This window comes from Varanus komodoensis, unplaced genomic scaffold (assembly GCF_004798865.1).
Source record: "Varanus komodoensis strain SLA01 unplaced genomic scaffold, ASM479886v1 scaffold84, whole genome shotgun sequence".
In the NCBI taxonomy this organism is placed as follows: Eukaryota; Metazoa; Chordata; class Lepidosauria; order Squamata; family Varanidae; genus Varanus; species Varanus komodoensis.
In genome coordinates this window covers 2,250,685-2,272,491 of record NW_025336531.1, presented here as the reverse complement: position 1 = coordinate 2,272,491, position 21,807 = coordinate 2,250,685, and the positions used below count along the sequence as shown (strand labels likewise).

Here is a 21,807-nt window from a genome sequence, read left to right as displayed (position 1 = left end):
TGACATCCTGTTCTATAATTCTAAGAAATCTTTCAACACAGAATTATATGTTCCAATCTAGGAGGCAACCTGACCCTTAAAAAACTCTGATGTGTCCTAAACACCCTCAGAAGCATGTATGGACAACCTGAGATTGTCAGTGCCTGAGATACTCCAATCACTTCTTCAAACCACACAGCTGGAGGGCTGGGAACAGATACCTGTTTCCCCACAGCTAATAACAACAGAAAAACCACAATCTGGCTCAGCATCATAGCAAAAGAGGAGGCTTTAACCGCACCCGTCTCCCCCTGATCCTGCCATAGAAAAGATGTTTTCTCACCGCTAACATCACTGAGGAACCTGCGCGTTAGCTCAGAAATTCACAGAGAGAGAGAGAGACAGGGAGGGAGGGAGGGAGGGAGGGGCAGTTTAAGCACCATCCCCATTCCTATACACTGAAATGTGCAAGGACAGCGAAGCAAAGTGTGTGTAAGTTTTTACAGACCCCCCTCCCCCAACCTACTGCCCGGCACTGCATGCAGTCTTCAAGGCTGGAAAGGTTTCTCATTGCTGCTCCAAAGTTCCACCTGGCATTCAGTTTCTTAAACTGAGCTTCCAGCAGATTATAAGGCTTGGGGAAGCTGTACAACAAGAGCAGAAAACAGACTCAAGATTCAAACCAGCCCACTTGGGGTCCCAGTCAGAGCCTCAGAAGGCCATGTCCCCTTCCCCTGCCCACTCCCAACTAGAATCATGGAATCATAGACCAGTAGAATTGGAAGGAGCTTGGGTCCAACTCCGTGGTGGTGAAGGTCACCTATTCACATCATCCCACTCAGATGACAGTCCAGTTTCTTTCTGAATGTCTCTAGTGTGAGAGAGCCCATGACCTCTTTCAGCAGCTGGTTCCCTGTCATATTGCTCTGACAGTGAGGAAACTTTTCCTGATAACTAGGGTTATCTGGGTTGTCACAATTTGATTATTGATTATTCTGTGTCCTACATGCTGGTATCAGTGAAAAAAGATCTTAAGCTTCCTCTTTGTGACAGCCTTTGAGGTACTTATAGGGGGATATCCTGTCCCTCACTCAGTCTTCACTCTCAAGGCTGAACATGCCCAGTTCTCTCAGTCTCTCCTCATGGAGGAATGTTTCCAAACCCTGGATCATTTTTTTTTTTTTTGCTTTCTCCAGACCCTTTCTAGTTTTTCTGCATCTTTCTTAAATATTGGTGCCTGGAACTGGACACTGTATTCTAGATGAGGCTAGTGAAGAGTATAGAAGAACTACTACTTCTCATGATTTGGAAGTAATGCTTCTATTAATGCATCCCAAAATAGCATTTGCTGTTTTGATGGCTGCATTGCATTGTTGGCTCATATTTAGCCTGTTATCCACAATTTCTCCAAGGCCTTTTTCTTTTTCAGTTCTGTTGAGCCACATATTCCCCATCTTGTATTAATGCAAGATGAATCTCAGCCCAGCATTCAAGTTTATGAAGATTGCCCTGGATCTTCATTCTGTCTTCTAGGGTGTTCACTATTCCATCCAGTTCTGTATCATCTGCAAATTTGATTACCTTTCCTTGTACCTCCTCATCTAAAACGTGAATAACAATCTTGATGAGCTCTGGTCCGAGGACTGATCCCTGCAGCACCCCACTAGTTACCTTCCCCCAGTTTAAGAAGATGCCATTGATGAGTCCAGATTAGCAGTTAGATGAAGGAGAAATCACATGGTGTTTTCCCAGCTTTTGTACAGCCTTTCCCCCTTTTACATGTTTAGGATGCTTCACCTAAAACTCTTTGAGTAACAATGCATTGGAATTTGGGAGATTTTGCCCCACCCCTTTTGGCCCTACCAGCTGCTGGAAGGCAGGCAAGAGCTTCTCTGAAATTTGATTTGACCGGCCATCTCGAAGGGATTCCTCACTCCTTCCATGCAATCCTCTGGCCATTAGAAGGGGGGAAACCCTTGGGCCACTGTACCCCCCAAGCCTCAAGTGGCAACAGAAAAAGGGGATATGGACGCTGCTAAACAGACAGGAAAGAGAGGTGCCTGGCTACAATAGCCAAGGGGCACAATGGCCTGTGCTCCTGGCAAAAGGCATTGCGAATTCCACGCCAAGTGTCCCAATATCACTCCGTCCCCCACAAAGCAGGCCCCAGGCCTAAGGACTTAGAAATATAGCAGGTGGCTTCTGTGACACACAGCACAAAGCATTCCAAGAATTTCTTACATGCCTAGATAGGAGTAGGAAACCTCCCCTGTCAGATGATTCAGGATCTCTTTTTTTAAAAAAGCCCAGGGCTCTTGCTGCTGCTGCTGCTGCTGCTGCTGCACAGGGAAACAGCGAGTAAAGCATCCCCTCTGCCAGGCAGGGAGACCCAGTCAGTTGATCTCTCTTATCCATCCCCTTGCTCAGAAAGCTCCAGTCATCGCTGGGAGAACCAAGGGCTCGAGTGGAGATAGCAGGTTCACCCAGAGACAGCTGCTGCTTGATTCAGCAGAGCAGCGTTTATCACATCCCACATTCAAAGGGGAGAAGTTCAAGGGCTCGGTAAGACCGCCAAGCAAAGGGAAACAGGAGCAGCGCATATGCAGGGCTACTGTGTCCTCCTGGAAAGAACTGATGTGCTTGTGTCGTGGACATGCTTTAACTTAGTCTACGCAGCTACTCATCTCCACCTTGGATATCCTTAGTGTGATCTTGTGCATGGATTGCATCCAGTAATAGTCCTACTTAGAATAGACTAGTTAAAATTTACAGGATTTAAATCAGACTAATATCAGATGTAATGTCTATGTAGAAGGAGGTCCCCTTCAGTTCCACGGAGTTTGTTCCCAGGTAACTGATTGCAACCTTGGGGTTGTATGTGCCCTGAATCTCCTGCCTCGTTATGAAGCCCCTTCAGCAAAGAGGTGCACGATAATTGCTCTCATGGGTCGCCCTATTATGCTGCACTGCTAATACCCAACTGACCAAATGTCATCCCTGCCATCCAGAACTACCCATCTGATGTGTCAGTGCCTTTACACACCCTTAGAGGGTGGCTTTGCCTTGCCTTCTGATTCAGAGAGCCCAGTTGCCTTTTCACTTCAGGCTGAATAGCCAAGGACCACTTCTGAGTTGCTGAGCGTATGGCCACTGACTATCAACCCATCTGAATTCTGAGCTAACCTTAATGAAGGAACAGCCTAATCCACACTTCTCAAAGTTTCCTAGAAGAGTTTTTAGCAGAAGTAACAGGTGGAATGATTAACAACTGGCCAATGTGATCATTCAAACATGATGAATACCCCCCACAAAAAGAGCAAGAAAAGAAAAGAAGGAAAACAGACTACTGCTTATAAGGAAAGACTTATTCATCCACAGAGACACTGAGAAATATCCCCTTTGCAAGGGAACCTTATATGCAGGGTGTTTTGCTTTGTTCTTAGGACAATGTATAAGGAAAACCACTGCTTTGTTGCCTTAGCAAGCAACCTCCACCCCAAAGAATATTCTGATTCCTGCCCCACTTCTGTAAGCAGTAAGAAGTTCCAAAGGTACACTGCTTACCCAAGTTTGGTTTTCTTTGGAGGGTGATCACCTGACGTTTATTTTCATTTGTGAACATACAGGTTAAAAACATAAGAACGTATGATAAACCATGCTGGAATAGATCGATGTTCGTTCAGTCCAGCACTCCACTCATACAGTGGCAAACCAGCAGGATGGGGGCAAGACTTCCTCCAGCCTCCGCTCCTCAGCTCCTCATACGCGCAAGGAATGCCCTCTCTGAGAAGGGAGTAGCGCACAGCCAACAAGGCTAGTAGCCACTGCTCGCCTTTGCTTCCGTTAATTTGCCAGAACCCATTTTAAAGCAATTCAAATTGCTGGTCATCACCACTTCCTGGGGCAGTTAATTTCATAGTTCAGCTGTGTGCTGAGTGAGAAAGTACCTTTATCTGCTCTGAATCTCCCTCCAATCAGTTTCATGGGGTGACCCCGGGTTCTAGAATTTTGGGGAAGGGAGAAAAACGTCTTCCTCTCCACTTTCTCAACACCATGTGTAAATTTAAACACCTCTATCAAATCTCTCTTTTTCCTCCTTTTTTAAGTGAAACCATCGCAACTGTAACCTTTTCTCATAAGGAAGCTGCTTCAGCCCCTTCATAATTTATGTGCCCTTTCCTGTGCTTTTTCTAACCCAATTATGTCCTTTTTCAGATGCAGTGACCAGAACTGTATACATATTGTAAATGTGGTTGCAACAAGGATTTGTGTAAGGGGAGTATGAGTGTGGCAGCTCCGTTTTCATCCCTTTCCCAGTTATGCCTAGCACGGACCCTGCCTTTTCCACAGCAGCTGCAAACATTTTCATCGGGCTGCCCACCACAGCCCCAAGAACTCCTGCTTCATCAGACACTGGGAGCTTAGGCCACGCCGACCTCTGCTTGCCGCTGGGCCTTCTTTGCTCCAGCATGCAGGCTGAGCATCGGTACAGACTTAAATGCACGTGTTGAACCTGCCCCAGAACCCCACCACAAGCCATCGGTTCTGCTGTGGTTTCAATGCCGCCCCTGCCCCATACCATGCTGGGTGCAGGAAATACCTGAAGCCATACGTCTCAAGAATAATTAAGGAAATTGTAAGGTGCATGATGAGAACATGAGATGGTACCATGGCCTATTTTTCCTGTGATCATCCAAACCCAGCCAAACAGCCCGTTCATAATGACCACATCAGATCACCAGGAGGGACAGATAACACACCAAGATGCTTTCAGAGTCCAAACGGAGCTCCTCGAGTCCTTCTCAGATCTGCCTTTGACGGCAGATGCCTTGCCCTTCATCCTGGCCTGAGAGACATGTTTCAATGAATCATCTCACTGAAGCCTCATAAATGTGTAAGCCTTTAGGACAGCACAAGGCTATTTGTTGTCTATATGGGAATACGTTAACTTGCTTGGACAGTGGCAACTCTGACACCACTTTGCCCCAAAACTGAATTCTAGGTATTCCTATCAAATGAGTAAAGATGAACACAGGCAGGACTAACTCAGGCCAGTACTGTCTCAGCACCCATTTTTTCTTATGGTTCTTAGATTCATACGTCACCTCCTGAAGGAACATAATCATAGGAATGTGATCCTGGAAGAGTTTTCCCTAAATTTGTGACCACCAGATATCCCATTCCCGTGCCAGCTCAAATTATGGAGATTGAAGTCCAACACATCTAGCGGTTAGGGAGGGCTACCATAGCACATGGAACTGAACAAGAGACACATGTTAATCGGGTCAGATAAGACTAGTGTTTTATTTATTCTCCAGTGATTCTTGTTTCACACACGTCTTCCTTTCTTGTGCTGGGGTCAAATACATCAGACTTCACATCTGTGACAAGCTCCAAACATTCAGAAATGCAAGTTGATGATCTAAACAATATGAATAAAGGACTGGAATAACCTGTTAGCTGGATATTAGAGGACACATGCCCCATACCTTGCCTTCTGTTAACAAGATTATTAAAAAAAGGTTTTGTTGTTTTCTGCGGGAGCAGGACTTTGTAAAATGCACTCGTATCACGATGCTGAGATTTTGAATATTTTTTCCCAGAAAGGGAAGGTGTGAATCATTGCAGAAAGAATATGGATGAAGTGCCCAGGACAGCAATCCTTACAGAAGTGATTTTAGGTGCACTTATTTGGAAATTAACTCCATCCCAACTCAGTGCAATCTACCTCTAGGTAAACCCACTTAGGGTCTGGCTGAATGGGCATTGCCCACTCACTGTGGCAAATGTTCAGCCTGCCCCGCCACACACACAAATTATCAAGTTATACTCTGGGCCAGAGCAAGTATGTCTGAATAGAATGTATTCTTGATCCTATTAATTAGCACCTGGTACTCATGTTCAGTATGCAATGCTGGGCCCTCCACAACACTTGCCTCATTATGTTTGAACACTGATGACATTGATGAATCTGTTACCAGAGGAAGGCACAAATGATGACATTGAATCAGAGGCTCCTCTCCACACGAGCTGTGTTTGGACTCCCTACTGCTGTGATGTCAGCACTGGACGGAGAGGAGAAAATCGACACTTGCGCCTGCAAGTCTCCTCGGCTGCAGGCAGCAGAACGGCAGTGGCACGCTGCATCATGTATGTTTCCATGGCCACCCTTCATTTACCGATTCATGCACTGCACATCTGTGAAGCATATCGCTAGCGCCATAGCCCAGCCTTCTTTCTCTAGCAGTGGCCAGTGCAGATGTCTCTGCTTAGGGCAGTCAGTCATAAGCGGTGCAGGACGGATTAGAGTCTTCTGCCTCTTCACGCAGGAGCGCCATCCAGATCAGAAGTGGGGGACGTGGGGCCTGCAGCCCTCCAAACATTGTTGAACTCCTGATCCCATCAGCTCCACCCCATGTGAACAACGGTCAGGGATGGCGAGAGTTGTGGTCCAACAACTTTGGGAAGGCATCGTGTTCCCCTCTTCTGAGAGATTTTGCTTTCCATGGATTCAGTTCCAGGCCAGCTAAAATTTACTAACCAGAAACAATGAGACAGAAAGAGCAGACAACTTGAAAGCTCGCTTAATATGCCTTCGCTTGTCAGGGGACTCTCCTGCAAATGAATAGTTCGCTGGTCTTATCTTTTCTAGGGCACTGCCCATTATCTGGGGAATTAATCCAAAAATTATAGGGTTTTCAGGAAAGGGTCAACCAAAGCCACATGAAACACACTGGCTCTACATAAGCCTTCCCCAACCTGGTGCCTTCCAGATGTGCTAAGCCACAACTCCCATCATTCTCAGCCACCATGGGAATGGCTGACCATGCAGCTGGGAATGACAAGAGTCTTGTAGAGCATGGAACTTGTTCTACATGGAGTGAAGCATCCAGGTAGATGGGCGCATTTTTCCTTTTCCTGGGGTTTAGGGCTTGCCCCCGTCCTGTAGCTCTAGCCCTCTGTTACAATGCAATAATGCCCTTTATGTGTATACAGTGGTAGGTTGAGAAGCTTCTCAAACATGGACCACTTTGCAACAATCCTGTAAGGAGTCCAGTGTTCTTATTCCATGTTGCAAATTGTGGATGGGGGGGCAGACTAAGGACTGGCCTACGAGATGTCCTGAAGATGATCTAGAGAACTGAAGCAAGACATTTCCCGAGTCTCCTCACACTCTTAAATGCGGTGTCTTAGTTTCCTACCAATGCGCTAGTTTTCTCTTGCCTTCCTTTCTCATCTCCGTTTTTCAAATATTTAAATCCAAAACGCGTTAGGAAACTCGTTGGGTTTGTTCCTGCTTTTATTTTGTGAACATTTAAAATCAATGCATATGATGCCATCGATCTGCACCTGATTCCGCGAGGAATGGATGTGATTCTTTGTGCTCTATCCTTCCGAATGGATGCACCTAATGATTTTGCAAAAAAGGCCGATAACGAGGTTGAATCTTATCACTTTTTCGAGGCACTCCTCCAAGCCGAGTCAAGAAGAGAGCTGTTCTCCGAATTAACGGGCCGGCTGAAAAACGTGAAGTTCGTGGGTCTGGCGGAGCGCCCCAAACTGCGGAGAAGGACGGTGCCTTATTCCGAACGGCTCCAGAACGAATTCCAACTTCGAGCCAAGCTTGCGCCCAAGTCGCCGCGGCGGCACTTTCTCCGGGGAGGCGTCCGCCCGCCCGCCCGCGGAGCGCGCGGCGCGCCCGAGAGCGCCCGGACCGCGCGGCGCAAGCCCGGGCGGCGCGGCCGTCTCCCCCGAGCGCTGGAGCGGCGCAGCCGAGCCGCGACCCGCCTCGCCGCGCCGCTCCCGGGGGGCAGCCTACGCCGCGCGAGACAATAGCGGCAGCTCGGCTCCCTTTCTCCGCCAGAAGCCGCCAGGCCCCGCCTTCGCTGTGCTCATTGGCTCCCTGGGAATTTGGGGAGCCCCTGAGCTGGGCGTGGGAAGGCGGAGTCGGTGGCGCGCGCGCTGCATTGTGTGCGCCAGAAGCAAAGGGAAGGGTGGCGAGGGGCGGCGGGGCGGGCGGGCGCGCGCGCTTCCTGCTTCCTCCTCCTCCTCCTCCTCACTGAGGGAGGACGGCGGCGGCGGCGGCCGTGGAGGGGCGCGCGCTCCCGGGGCTTCTCGCCTGGTGCAGGCACAACACTGGCTCCGCTACGAGCAAGTCAGAGGAGGAGGAAGAAGAGGCGGAGAAGGCGCAGAAGGGAGCCGAGCCGCGCCAGCCGGCGCCATGGAGGAGCTGAGCAGCGTGGGGGAGCAGGTCTTCGCCGCCGAGTGCATCCTCAGCAAGCGGCTCCGCAAGGTGGGCGGGCGGGCGGGCGAGCGAGCCAGCAAGCCGGCCGCGGGCAGCCGCCTCCGCCTCGCCTGCCGCTCACCCGCCGCCCTCTCTCTCTCTCTCTCCCCCTCTCTCCCTCCCCCTCCGCAGGGCAAGCTGGAGTATTTGGTGAAGTGGAGAGGCTGGTCTTCCAAGTGAGTGCGGACAATGAAGGCAGCAGCTGAGCGCCGGCCAGCCGTTGGGCTGAAGGGGCTCCCGGGGCGTGGCTTGGGGCTCGGAGGCTCCGAGGTGCTGGGCCCAGGCGATCGAGGAGTTGTGGGCGAGCAGGACCGGGCGGGGGGCTCGGGCGCGGGCTGCGGCGGCGAGGCGCTCGTGGGCCTGGGGGGCGGCGAGGGAATCGGGCCAGCGGGCTCCCCGCACTCCGATGGGTCGGGGGCGCTCCGAGACGCGCGGAAGTTACTTTCGCTCTGCCTGGCCGAGAGTGCGTGCGTTGCTCCCCGTCGCGGAGGGCGGCGGGGTGGGAGAGCGGCGCTTCCTCCCGCTGGACTTTCTTTTGTTTACGAGCGATTTGTGCCTTCCCGCTCGCTCGCCGCCCGGCGTCACACCAACTCCCGGCCCGGGTCGCCGCTCGCTCCCATGTGTTGCGCGGCTCCGGCCGCGGAACACGCGGCTCCGCCGTGCTCGGGCCAGCCTCGTGCCCCTTCTCGCGGCGGGGTCATCCGGGGAGCAGCTCTGCCCGGAGCGGGCGGGCTGCGGTGCGCAGGACTTGCCCTGCTCGCCCGCGGACCCCCGCTGAAACCTGAGCCCTCGCTGGATGCGCCTCTCCCTCTGGCAGAGGGGACGCGGCACGGGGCGTGCTGTCAGCCCGCGAGGGCGCTTCCCTGTTTACCCCGCTGCCAGCTGCTCCTGCAGCCCAGATCCTGCTTCATCCAGTTCGTGGGAGGCCGCCCCTCTTGCTCCCCGAAACGCACGACCCTCCCCAGGCACCCACTGACCGGTGCGGCTGCCTGCCTTTGTTTTTGCGCGTTCGCTCGCTCGCGGGTCCGCAGAGGTCTTCCCTCGTAGGCGAGCGCTCCTTTGCTCATCCCCTCCTGTGTCTTTTCCATCAAGCCCGTGGAACCTGCCCTGCCCAAGGCAGTCGACTTGCGCCCCAATTAGTTATGCACAGTTCTAGGATGCCGCTGCCTCCCAGTTTTTTTCTCCCAAAACTGAAGCTGACGTTCATTTTTGAGCGGATGAGGTGTAAATTACTGAGAGGTATCACTAATGAAGCTGTACTGCTAGTATGTAGAATCTGTTGGAAAAATTGGACGTACTTTGCTTCAGAGTAACAATTTCCGATAGCTTCTAATTTAAGCTAATGGCTTACAAGAAAACAGAGTGTGTTCAATGACCTGTTACTCTTTCTAGGCACAACAGCTGGGAACCTGAAGAGAACATTCTCGATCCCAGGCTTCTCCTGGCCTTTCAGAAGAAGTGAGTAAGCTGCAAACCTTGGTGAGAGGAGGGAGGGGAGGGGAGGGTGTTCCTCTAGGCAGGCCAGCTGGGATTATGGAAACAGAATACAGAGTAGACCATTGTGTATTCATTGTTCCCCTGAAATACAGTCCTCAGTTAGCCCTTCCTTGATACCTAACTATGAAGGGTTTAAAAGGTTCCTCTTGTTTAGTGGCCTCTGTAGACTCAAATGTACAGCAGTGTTTATTTCTGTATGGACTTTTTTGTAGGCTTCGTTTTAAAGTCTCCTTTCTGCTTTCTATGCTGCATTACCAACCTCGCACACAGATAACATGAAAGGTGTCTTTGTCAACGGCAGCCCTTAAATAGTGGAGCATGGTATATGTCCAACGTTGCAAACTTGGAATTTGTGATGTGTACTAGGACAACTTTGGGGGAGAGGTAGCATCTTGAGAGGTTGGCAGTCTCTCTCCAGACACTTCTTCTGGCAGTTTGTTTTGTATGAGGATAAAATCTTATTAAGGTGAATCATGTTTTCTGTTAAAGGTAATCCTCTTTGGAAGTGTACTTTACCTAGGGACCTAAGGTGAGAGAAGCTGTCTGGCAAAATATCGGGAGTAGTTTCTACTGAGTATAAGGCATAAGAAAACATCTGTCCTGCTCAGAAGTCTTCCAGCATGTACCTTCTTTGGATGCCCATGTTGCACTTAGATTCTTCATTGATATTTTGGAAGTAAGAGTCCCGATCGATCAGGTAGAAGGCCTGTCTAGCCCAGCATGCTTTCCCCTACAGTGGCTGACCAGGTGTCCCAGTGGGACGCTCACAAGCAGAAGTGGGGACCAATGGCTATATTCATAGTTAAGAGGACCTAAAACTTGAGAGTAAGATATCAAGCAGACTGCGGAGAGCTCCAGAAGGAACTTTCTGTACAAGAGGGTCTGGGCAACAGAGTGGCAGACATAATGGTAGTCCAACTTAATGTGTGTCAACAGACCAACCTAACTGGACAGTGAGACTGTTTACAAGGTGCAGCCAGCCAGTGGCTGTTCCATGACAATGAAGAGGGGATTTGTGCCTTGCTTTCCAGGTCTGAGGGTGGTAGTGTGACAGTTATCAATGTATCTGATGGTAAGGGCAGCAGTTTCCCCCTCTCATCACACAGTAGCTGCCAGCAGTTTTGCTTTGCCAGTCACTTCAACAACCATTACTGGTTCCACAGAGAAGTTAAAAATGAGCATTGCAAAGAGGAAAAGTGACAAGTTCTTTGGATTCATTGTGATCTAATAAGAACAAAAGAAGCACAATGTTAGGAAGCCTTAGGGAACTTGACAAATGTTAAAGCAAAATCCATACCGCAGGAGTATCACTAGAGAAACTGGCAGAAAGGGACATGCGTGGCTTGGGGCTCTTGCACTGCACTGCCACACTGGGTAAAAAAGTAGCGGTGTATAGCCTTTGAACCTTGATAGTCAGCATGCACAGGAATTATCACAAGCATGGTGCTCAAAATCTAAGAAAGTAGCACACACAGTGGATGCATCTTTCTTTGTGCTTCTGTTTCTTTCTCTGTTTCTGTTTTTGTTTGCAATGAGGTCTGGTAATGAACACCTCTAGTTTGAATAGGGATGAAACTATGTGTGTCTTTCTAAAAAAGATGGGCAGACTCATCATGAGCAGCAGCTCTAGTTTCCTGCATGTCTTTCTGGAAATCCATCAAGCTGATTTGCATTCTGTAGTGTAATATGTGTATGGTGGCTGAATAGGTGGCCGTGCTTCCTCCTTCCAGGGTCTGTGTAGTTCCCGGGGCTGAAAGCTCAACATTCCGCCTGCTGTTACCTTTTATAGGCCAAAACCTTCCATGTGTGCCCTTTATCTGATTTACTGGGCCTTGGTTAGGCACCTTCCCCCACAGACTCTCACAGAAGAGGGATCAATTGCATCTGCTTGTATGCAAATTACAGTGTCATTCTGGTTGCCCTAGCAAAGGTAAAAGAAAAATAACTATCTAAAATTATTAGTGAGGATGAATCATCCTTATGAAAGCTATGAATTCTAAAGGCTTAATCCTTGGAATAAAGGTTAAGATTAGGGCTTGATAGAGATTTAGCAGTCAAGAGTGGTAAAAAAATGAACTTCGTTATTGAACAGCATTAATAAAATGGAAAGTCTAAAGGTCAAGAAAGGATTCATTTTCAGAATTGGGGTCAGGAGAGTAATGGGTAGCAGGGTGGAAGGCAAAGGGGAGTACTTCACAAAACCATAGGATTTCTTGCTGCATGATGTGATTGCCTCTGCTGTGAATAGCATTTGGTGCATTAGATAAATTCACAGAAGTTGAGTCTTTTGGTGGAGACTAGAATGTCCCAAGGCTAGAAGATCTAGGAATTGAGTCTCCATTTCCACCAGAAATAGATCTTTAACTGTTAGACTAGATATTTCTGTGATGTGCTGTGCTACCTGTGCTTTCCTCTTGAGAATCTGGCCACTGTTGGAAGGAAGAATTTCAAGTCAGAGAATGCACATCTTGAAATTCTTAGAATGTATCGGAGGTGGGTGCAATGCTGTGAATCCATGGACAGGCACACTGGTTGCTTGACTAAATGGGACAGTGAAAGGTGACAACTGCCGTGATGAGGATGATGCAGCACTGAGGGTGAAAACTTGTACCGGAGTTGCACCTGCTGAGGTGCTTTAGGCTTTGGTGGAAGCCCTGCTGTGTCAGTGGAACCGTAGATGGACTTCTGGCAGAACTCCTGATCCTCTGCCCGAAGGAAGAGGCCTGTGGCAGTGCTGAAAGCAGGGTGGAGCTGTAGCCTGCATGGGAGAGGAGCCTCCTTTCACTGCCTCCTGTCCGCCTTCAGTCCACAGCCACACACCCGTCAGTGGGGAGTCTGCAGCAACCCCAGAGCTGGTGCAGGACAGTTTCCTCCCACTGGAGAGAAAAACCATCCTTGAATTTTGGGATGATACCACCAGCAGTGCATAAGCCCTCCTCAGAGAGACTAACTCAGCAGGCGAGATGTGCCACATAGGGGTGTGTCTTTCTGGAGCGCACTTTCTGCACACTCTAAACTTCCAAGAGGGAACTCTGGTGATGGGGAAACTATGAAGAAAGCACCATGCACAAAACAGTCCAGACTCGCAACACACGGGAGGATTTGGGCACAGTGCTCACACGCCTCTGCCTAGCACCAGAACAAATACCTCACCTTGCGACTCCAAACACCGCCCCCCCACACAACACCAAACTCCAATTCCATAACTGAGGTTTCCAGGACAGGACATTCCATGCAGGTAAGGAAGTGAATGAGGAACATGTGCTGCAATTTAGATGCCTCCAGTGTTCCCACCTGCCCACTTGACCGTGTGTGGATACTGTGTCTTCTTTGAATTGTATTAACACTGCTCCCACTCCTGGAGGCAGGAGCATCTCGCGTTCCCACAAACAGGTAAGCCGCCTGCTGGCAAAGGCCAGCTCCTCCGCTGCGGGCGTTTCAGCTGCTGGCAACGGTTGAGGTGGCACTTGGCCTCGTGGGGTCGTAGCCAGCAGAAGAAGCAGCCATTGCACAGCTGATCACGGCAGGCCCACGCAGCCATGGCAGTCTTCCTCCATGGGGTTGGGTGGGAGGAGGCTGAGGCCTGGGCGAGCATCCCATCTCGCCATTGCACCGTCCTCTCACACACATCCGTGTGTGCCCAGGTGCTTCTCACTCCTTCGGACTCTCTTCTTGCTCTCCACAGGCTGCTGTCCCACACATTCGGGGACTGCCCCACCCCCAGTCCTGTGTGCGCCATGAGGAGGCCCTGCTGCATGGCCACCTCTGGTGACCGGGATGCTCCCAGCCGGTGCACTGCAGCGCTTGGCTGCCTTGCTCCAGGCTCGCTCACGCGTGCATGAGAGTCGGCCGTGCAAGAGGTGCAGGGGCTCCTGCTGGGGCCGTCAGGGGCTCCATGCACGCTGTGCTGCTGTCTGTCAAGCTCCAGGCGGAGACATGGGAGCACTGCTGTCCTTGCTGTCAGGATCCCCTCCGCCTCAGAGGTGGATGAGGAGAGGCCTGGACGTGGCCTGTATCATTTCCTTGCAGCTAAAGAGTGGATCCAGCTCCCTTTCCCACACCCTTCTTGGACCTTGGGGTGTGATGTGAGGCACACATGTAGGGTCTCGACAGGCTCAGGACTGAGGCCATCCTGCTTTCCTGCACTCCTCGCGCTGTGACTGGAAAAGCCTCTCGGGATGCACAAGCGGGTCCGTTGCTGCTGCCAGGATGTATGAAGCGCGGTGGGATTTGGAGGGGGGCATGATGCAGAAGAGCACCGTTGAGGCCGGCTCGCTCGCTCGCTCGCCAGTGCACTGGCAGGATAGAGAGGGGGCAAAATGTCCCGGTGGCCTGGGCAGTGCTGCTCCTGGCTGCCCCGCCTGGGAGCCTGAGCCCGTTCCCCTTTCCCAGCGTGAAGCTGTGACCGAAATGTAAGCACCCCCGTATGGCTAGGCTCCTCCCGTGCTCCTGGTGCCTGGGACTTGGTCTGGGGGAAGGGGAATATGGCCCAGCATGCTGTGCACCCCTTGCCAGGCATGAAAGTGCCTCCCCTCTTCCCCTGATGGGGCTGAAAAGCACACCGCCTTCCTTTCGGCTCCCTAGTCCCTCTGGCGAGCCGCTGTGGCTCCATGGCTGCCTTTGCGGTGCGTCCTGCCCTCTTCTGTGGGGTGCATGGCAGCAGTCTTTTCCCTTCCTAGATGAGTTCTGAACCATGTCCCAGGGAGGGTCCTGCTCAGGGAGCACAGAGGGGCCTCTGTGGAAGTGGAGTGCAGTCTGGCCGCCTCATCCTCCCCTTTGTCTGGCTGCCCCGGGACAGTGACAGGGAGGAGCGAGGACGATGCAGACGCTGCCTTCAGGACTTGGGGCAGGCACGGTGCTGCTGGCTGGGCCGGTGGAGAGCAGGTGCCGTGGCCGTAGTCACGCAGGGGTTGCTTCCTCTGGGTGAGGGCAGGGTGTGGGCAGTCACCCCCCCCAGGGGGGCTGCAGTGGGGTCTCCAAGTGTGCAGTGGGTTGTTTTTAAGAGCAGCATCTGTAAATCTTAAATATATACATAGTTGAGAATGCAAACACCAAAACCAGCTCTTGCAGCCGCAGTGCATTCCAAGAACTGTAGCACAGCAGCAGCTCCGGTGGAGCAAATGCCATCAAAAGTCGCATAGTTGTGCGTAGGCATGCAGATGCGGTGTGCTTTTTACCTGCCGTGTATTCCAGGATAGTTGAAGGCTTTGCAACATAGAAAATTTCCACACATTTTCTCTGTGGGCACCTCTTGTCAGTGGTGTCCCTGCTGCTGCTGGGTGCGGAAGATACTTCCCCAGACAATAACACTGCATGACATTTCCATTCCTCTTTCAAGGAAAGCTTGCCTTCCTCACCTTTTATCTTGGGCTTTCAGATTTCAAGTTCAAATGTGTAGCATTATGTACCTTAAATAGTATGATACTTGCAGTCCTTCACTGTTATTATTTACTGATACTTCACTATATCCATCGTCTGTTTTTGGGGTGCAGGACACCGTTCCTGAAAATCTGTGAAATTGAAATTATATTCTTCACTATGTTGTGGGATGTGCATTGATAAACATTTACATTTAGTATGAACATTGGAGGGTGCAGCCTATAAGAAAATTTGTGGCTATTGTATGCATTCACACACCATTTCTATTAAATATTTGGTTTAAGCATGCACATGCAAAATGGGTACAGATAATTTAAAATGATGCCCAATACTGTGATATGGTCATGTAAAAGACCTCGATTTTAATTGAGAGCAACTCCAAAGAGAAGGAAAATGTCACTGGTCTCTTTAAAATAGGAGCTCTTTAAATCAGTGTGAGTAAACTTTTCAGATGGTGAAAAATGAACAAAATATTTAATTCTTTACACAGAGAATCAGAAAGTAGTGGGAAAGCATTGTAATTGCACAGGGGGATAGAAAGAAGTAAATGTTATGCAGTAGCAACAGAAGAAGCTAGGAAACTGGGGTAGAGGGAAGCAGCCATGGAACATTGCAAAACCAGATGTGTGATGTGGTAAACGGTGCAATGAATTAAGGTATGGTGAGGAAGAAGATGAGACAGATGAATTGGCTGTGTTGCTATTTGGCATTTTCAGGGAACATGAGAAAGAGGTGCAGAATCGGAAGAGAGGCAAGCGACCCAGAGGCAGACCTCGGAAAAATGTCGTAAGTAATACTGACTTCTAAAACTGGATTTATGCAGGAGACATTGGGGCGGGGGAGGTGCTTATGCATGTCTTACATCACCTGCCTCTTGTACAGTCTGCCGTTTTCCCACAATGGGTCGACGTGTCTGATCACCTGGAGTCAGTGTTTGTTCCCCGTAGGCAACCAAAAGAATAAAGAATCAAAGTCTGTCTGAAACAGGAAACTGAGTCATACTGATGGAAGTGAAAACAGTTGCCTCAGTACTGAAGAGTAAGCAGCTGTCCAGATAGTATCACTGACATTTGGTTTAAGATAATGAAGCCTTAGCCAAAGCTTAATTTGTTAGGGTGCCCAAACCTTATAATGGCAGAAAGTTAACAGTGTGCTATAACTAGGTCTTAGAAACTAGAATCTGTGTAGCCACCATATTATTCTAGTTTGAGTAATTTTATGATTGCTTTCTAAAATGCTGCACTCACAGCATCACAGAACATACTAATGTTATTCCCGTTTTGTTTTCTTCTTTACTCTGTTTTGAAAGGAACCTGAGGTGCCTCCAAAGAGCAAATCCAGCAGCTCTTCCTCCTCAACTTCCTCCTCATCTTCCTCTTCTGATGAAGAGGATGAAAGTGACCTGGAGACAAAGAGAGGTCAGCGGAGCAGAGAGAGTCATCCAGTGCCTCAAAAGAAAGCTCAAATTCTTATTGCTAAGCCAGATAATAAGGACCCCATTAGGAAGAAGCGAGGGCGGAAACCTCTGCCTCCTGAGCAGAAAGTAGCAAAGAGGACTGTCAACATAACAAAGGTGCTTAAAACAAATCAGAAGGAGATGGGAGGTGGTGGAGGAGGAGGAGGACCCAAGCTGATGGGCAAGATGCAGCCCCAACACAGTGCCCAGAGTTCGGGCATCGCCATGCTTAAATCCCACATGAAGGAAGCCCAAGGCGCGTTCAGCGGATTTTGTTCCGGAGCCTCCACCACTGACAATCTTTCCGGTATTGTGAAGAACACCCCATCTGGAAGCCCAAATTGTGGCATCAGCTGGCAAAGCTCCATTGTGCATTATATGAGTCGGATGTCACAGAACCAGAGTGCGGCAGATGCTGCTGCAGTGGGAAGGCTGACTCTCAAGTCAGCCATGTCCTGCAAGAGCAGCCTTGGGCTGGACTTGAAACTGAAAAACCAGAAAGGTGCTGGCGATCTGGAGTTGACTGTGCAAGGGTCCAAAGTGGCAAAGCGGCCCACTGGCAGTGCATTAGGGGAACAGAAAACAGGGTATGGTGCTGGTGTGCAGACCTTGCACAACGGCAACAAGGTTCCAGCTGGCTCTCCCAACAGCCAGCAAGCTTCCAGTCAGGAGATCAATCTCCAAGCTTTAAATCTACAGAGTGTGAAAAATGGGCCAAGCTCCACTGGTGGGAACAGCCTTCCTCGTCATGGCTGCGGGACTGTGGCCAAAAGCGCCGGCGGCAGTCTAGTTACGAGCACAGGTGTGAGCAAAGGCAGTGGGCCAAACACTACAAACGCAGGGGCACTATTAGCAGATGCAGATGCTCGCAAAAGTGAGAAGCCATCGCAAAGAGCAGCCACAGGTGAAAGAGATTTGGCAGCAAAAAGTGGTGCCCCAGGTTCACAGGAAGGATGTCCCACTGCAGAAAATCACAAGGCTTCAGCCCTGTCGGAAATGAGCACTGGAGATGAAGAGACTAGTTCCGATTCAGACAGAGATTCTGCTTCTTTCCCCGGGGCAGGCCAGAACATGTCCGTCTCCATCCAGACTAGCCAGGACTGGAAGCCCACTCGCAGCCTCATCGAACACGTCTTTGTCACAGATGTGACAGCAAACCTGATCACGGTGACTGTCAAGGAATCTCCAACCAGTGTTGGCTTTTTTAATCTTAGACATTACTAATCTGTGGGGCATATATTCCCCCTCATCTCATCTCATCTCATCTCATCTCATCTCATCTCATCTCATCATCATCAGCTCTACCTGACTCTTGCCTTGGTTGCCAGAAGGGGAAACAACACCCAGCTGCTACCACCCTTTATGAGCTGTATGCCTATTCAGCAGGAATGCTCCACTGGGAAATTCTGTAACTGTTGGCCATGGTAGCTTTGGGCTTCTGCTCGTTCTATGGAAACTCCATGATGCCTGTAAAATTTCAGAAAGCCAAGTTGTTATGCAGCTGCCAAAAAAAACCCCAGTATGTAGGGGTGGGTTTTGGGACTCGGTCTCATGAAGATTTTGAAGTCAGCTAGTATAAGGGAGGTTGAGTGGGAGCTACTCGCCCAGGTTTTACTGTACCTGGACATCTTAGCTTTACGGCTTGAACTGGCAAGAACTGGGTAGCCAGTTGCTCAGTAACTGGGTTTGCAGGGGTGGGGTGGGGATCCTTTAAACAAACCGGTAGTACAATAACATTGTGCTCTCCAAGGAAAGTGGTTCCTTATTCTTCCACCAAACAATCCAGATCCGGCCTTCGGGAGCTTTTAGGATAGTGAAACTCAATCTAAACTTGAAAACAAATATTTTAAGAGCTCTGCAAAGGGACATGTGAAATAATATTGTTTACATTTCCTTAAGTTTGCCTTGCTTTGGAAGCTGAAGGGGATGGTCCAGAAAGGGCTATTGTTCTCAGAGCTTAGGGGGCACGATCTGAAAGCTGCAGGTGCTCCTGGGAGTGCACAGCTGAGTGGCTTCAGTGAAGCATTGGCCCCCCAGATGTGCCAGAGCTCTGGTAGCGCTTGCAGCTAGTGTACAGGAAGCCATCTGGGAAGAAACAACAGTCTTGGAGAACCCCCAGACAAAGTCTGCTCTTTGCCACAGCTTGCTTCTTCACCCACTAAATGCCAGCAGATGCCACTAAATGCCAGCCATGTAATTTAGGGATACTTTGCAGATGAGATAGCTTCACATGAAAAGCAGTTCTGTGTAAATGGTCAAACAACTTGCATTTACATCAGGGTTGGGGGAACGTGGCCTCCAGGCATTTTGGGACTCCAGAGCCCATCATACCTGAGCACTGGCCATGCAGACTGGGTCCAATGGAAGCTGGGGTCCACAGCATCTGGAGAGCCAAGCTCCCCCGCCATGCATATTTTCAGCTAAAACAGCTGCACATGTTGGGATTCTGCCATGGGCAGTTGCAGCTGCCCAGCAAGGGAGCATACAGCAAAATGCAGTGGTGGTCAGTGGTGATGCATGTGTAGGTTGCACGCCATTTTCTGCGCAGGACAGCCACAGAGTGAACACTGAAGTACGGCACGGAGTGATGCTGTTCTCTCTGAAGCAACGCTGAGGCCATAATGCGAGGAGTGGAGGGAGAGGAGGAGGAGCGCTGCTGCTGAAAGCTGCCCAAGCTGAGCTTGAAGTCTCTCAGTATTTTGAAAACAGACCGTCCAGGTTTCTACCATTACTTGGCAGTTAGCTTCAAAATACTCCATGTAGCTAATGTTTTAGCAGCAGGCCCTGTTTCCTGTCCATTTCCCCTGTTGATGACTGGGCCTGTATGTATGTCCTGCATCCCTGGACCAGATTCTGCTAATCTTCGCAGAATGGAGTTCGGATGTTCTCCTTATGGCCTTGGTTGCTATAAAGGGAGCCTCTGCCCTCACCTGTGCCTGGATCCCAGTGCGTAAAGTCGGAGAGGGCAGGGTAGAGGCCCCCTAGGAGCAATACTTGCATTGCGCTACACTTGCCTGGAGTCAGAATAGTATCGAGTGTGGCTCTGTATAGTTTCTCCGACAGCAAATGGCTCTTGTGAGCCAAAAGCTGTGTGTGTCTGGGCCGGCACGTGGCAAGCAAGTCTCTCTCTGTCAGGACTGGACTGTATTCTACTGAGCAAGGATTTCAGTATGCGCCTCAGACCTATAGCATGCTCTCAGGGGGACACGGGGATAGGCAGGGGCTGTCTGTGTTTGTCATAAAAATGCCTTGTAACCCTGGATATGCCATAGCGTTTGGACAAGGCCAAGTTTCTGTGTAGCTTTCACAATAGAAGGTCATGCCAGCATTGCAGTGCAATTTCGAAGAGCCATTTCAGGACACATGGTGATGTCCGTGGGCCATTGGTTCGGAAAACTGAGCAGGCTAAGCGTGCATCTTGAACTGCAGAATGCGTCATAGTATTACAAATATAATTGAGGCACAAGGTTAGAAGCCTTGTGGCCTTTTTTAACTCAGTGGTTTGGCCTACCAGTTTTCCTGCTCAGTTCTCTTTTGTGTCATGTATCCTTTGTGCTACCACCTTGTGAGACCAAACAAAGATGAGGAAAAGTGAGGCTACAAATTCATCATAGATAAGCTGTTACACTTCTGCTAATTGGAGATACTATTTCATGGGTAGGCAGCCTGATGTCTTTCAGATGTTTTTGACTATAACTCCAGTTAACCATCACCAGTATGGCCAGTGGTTAGGGACTATGGGAGATATAATCCAAAACATCAGGAAAGCGCCAGATCACCAACCCCTGCTGTACTTCATAAATGGGTATAGAAACATCTCTGTTTCCCTAAGTTGGTTAGCTCAGAAAATTCAGTGGAAAGCAAGGGGCTTTGCATATCCAGGCAGCTGTGTTGAAAACTGCAGCGCAGATTTCCCCTGGTGCGTGGATGGTTTAAGAACAGTGAAGAGTGCTCCTGGCTCTTGCAGAGGCACCTTTTCGCTTTACAGCCTGATGAATAAGGTAGTGGACATTATCAGGAGCTTGTGGCACGCAATGGCTGCATGCCGTTCACAGAACTTTCTACAAAATGGCTTTGTGAGATCCAACTACGAACTCCCAGAGTGAGCACATTGCTGGACCTATGTATCCATTTAGTAATAACAGCATCAAGGAACTTTGCTCTGACCCAGAGTAAACAGCCTTCCTTGCTAATATGTAACTTCTTCTAATGTAGCTTGTAAATGTGACCATAAAGTCGTCTTCTGAATGAAGAGCATTCTCAGTGATGGCCTCAGAAATCAAACAGGGGATTTCGTCTTTATAAAGATACATGTCACAGGGGTCTCTGCTCCTCTCCATTCATTGTTCTTGCATCAGCTGTTCTGTTTCTGTGTCGGCCTCCCATCGCACTTGTTACTAAACTCCCCCTGTAGATTAGAGCACGAACCTCTCGTGTATTAATTCTCCTTTTCTAAAGTTTTTAATGGCTACTGCTGCTTTTTGCTCTAATATTAAGAGTCCCCAAGAGCTACATAAACTTCTGTCTTCTAAACAAAGCAGCAATCTCGTTTTCTGAGTGCCAAAATGTGACAGTGTGTTGTTGCTTCAGTCTGTGTAGTTTAAGCTCAGCCAATGAGTTCTCCTTTTGGAAAACTCAGGAACATCCACCAGCCAATTTATCTGGAAGCTCTTGGCAAAGTTCAGGTTGGGATATCCTCGAAGACGCTGTTGAAGTTGCTTGTGTTCTTTGTTGGAGAATTGGCAGGTCCTGCTTTTGTAGCATAGGACAGGGATCGGAGGAATTTGATGGCAGTGCCGGCTACCTCACTGTCTTTGCTGTGCATTGAGTGTTGTAACATATTTAGCCTTTGTAAATCTTCATTCCTTTTAACTTCTGCCATGTGCCTTTTGGAACAGTGTGTTTGCTGGCAGCAGTTTGATGCTTTTGCTGCCATTAAGGAGAGCCAAGGTTGTGGAGCAGAGTGAGGGGAAGAGAGTTCACATAATGGTGGTACACATGCTAAATTAACCCGTTCAGCTAATGGAAATGGCAGCTGTCTGTCTGATCTACCCACCCTCCTGTTTTACTGAAGCCATCGTCTTTCACAAGTGCTGGACTGGTTTCTGACTGGGGAATGTTGGAACTTTTGGGGCTTTTTTTACTAAACACAAATAGGATTGCACTGTAATGGGATTTGTTGCTCATCAGAGGGAAATGATGTGTTGATAGA

The 21,807-nt window shown here is 49.5% G+C and overlaps 1 protein-coding gene across 1 annotated transcript; it reads left to right on the top strand.

Annotated features, from left to right (window-relative positions):
• Positions 1-8,027: 8,027 nt before the first annotated feature.
• On the top strand, positions 8,028-18,876 carry LOC123036914 (chromobox protein homolog 2-like). The gene is made up of 5 exons (XM_044456443.1): positions 8,028-8,272; positions 8,396-8,439; positions 9,656-9,721; positions 15,856-15,925; positions 16,449-18,876. Exons 1-5 carry the CDS (start codon positions 8,201-8,203, stop codon positions 17,817-17,819), a joined length of 1,623 nt encoding a protein of 540 aa, XP_044312378.1. The 5' UTR covers positions 8,028-8,200; the 3' UTR covers positions 17,820-18,876.
• The last annotated feature ends 2,931 nt before the right edge of the window (positions 18,877-21,807 follow it).

Excerpts from the sequence above, each read along its gene's own strand:
- LOC123036914 (XM_044456443.1), top strand. The coding sequence starts at position 8,201 with ATGGAGGAGCTGAGCAGCGTGGGGGAGCAGGTCTTCGCCGCCGAGTGC. Across the intron at positions 8,273-8,395 it reads TCAGCAAGCGGCTCCGCAAG|GGCAAGCTGGAGTATTTGGT; the intron begins GTGGGCGGGCGG and ends CCCCCTCCGCAG. Across the intron at positions 9,722-15,855 it reads CTCCTGGCCTTTCAGAAGAA|GGAACATGAGAAAGAGGTGC; the intron begins GTGAGTAAGCTG and ends TGGCATTTTCAG.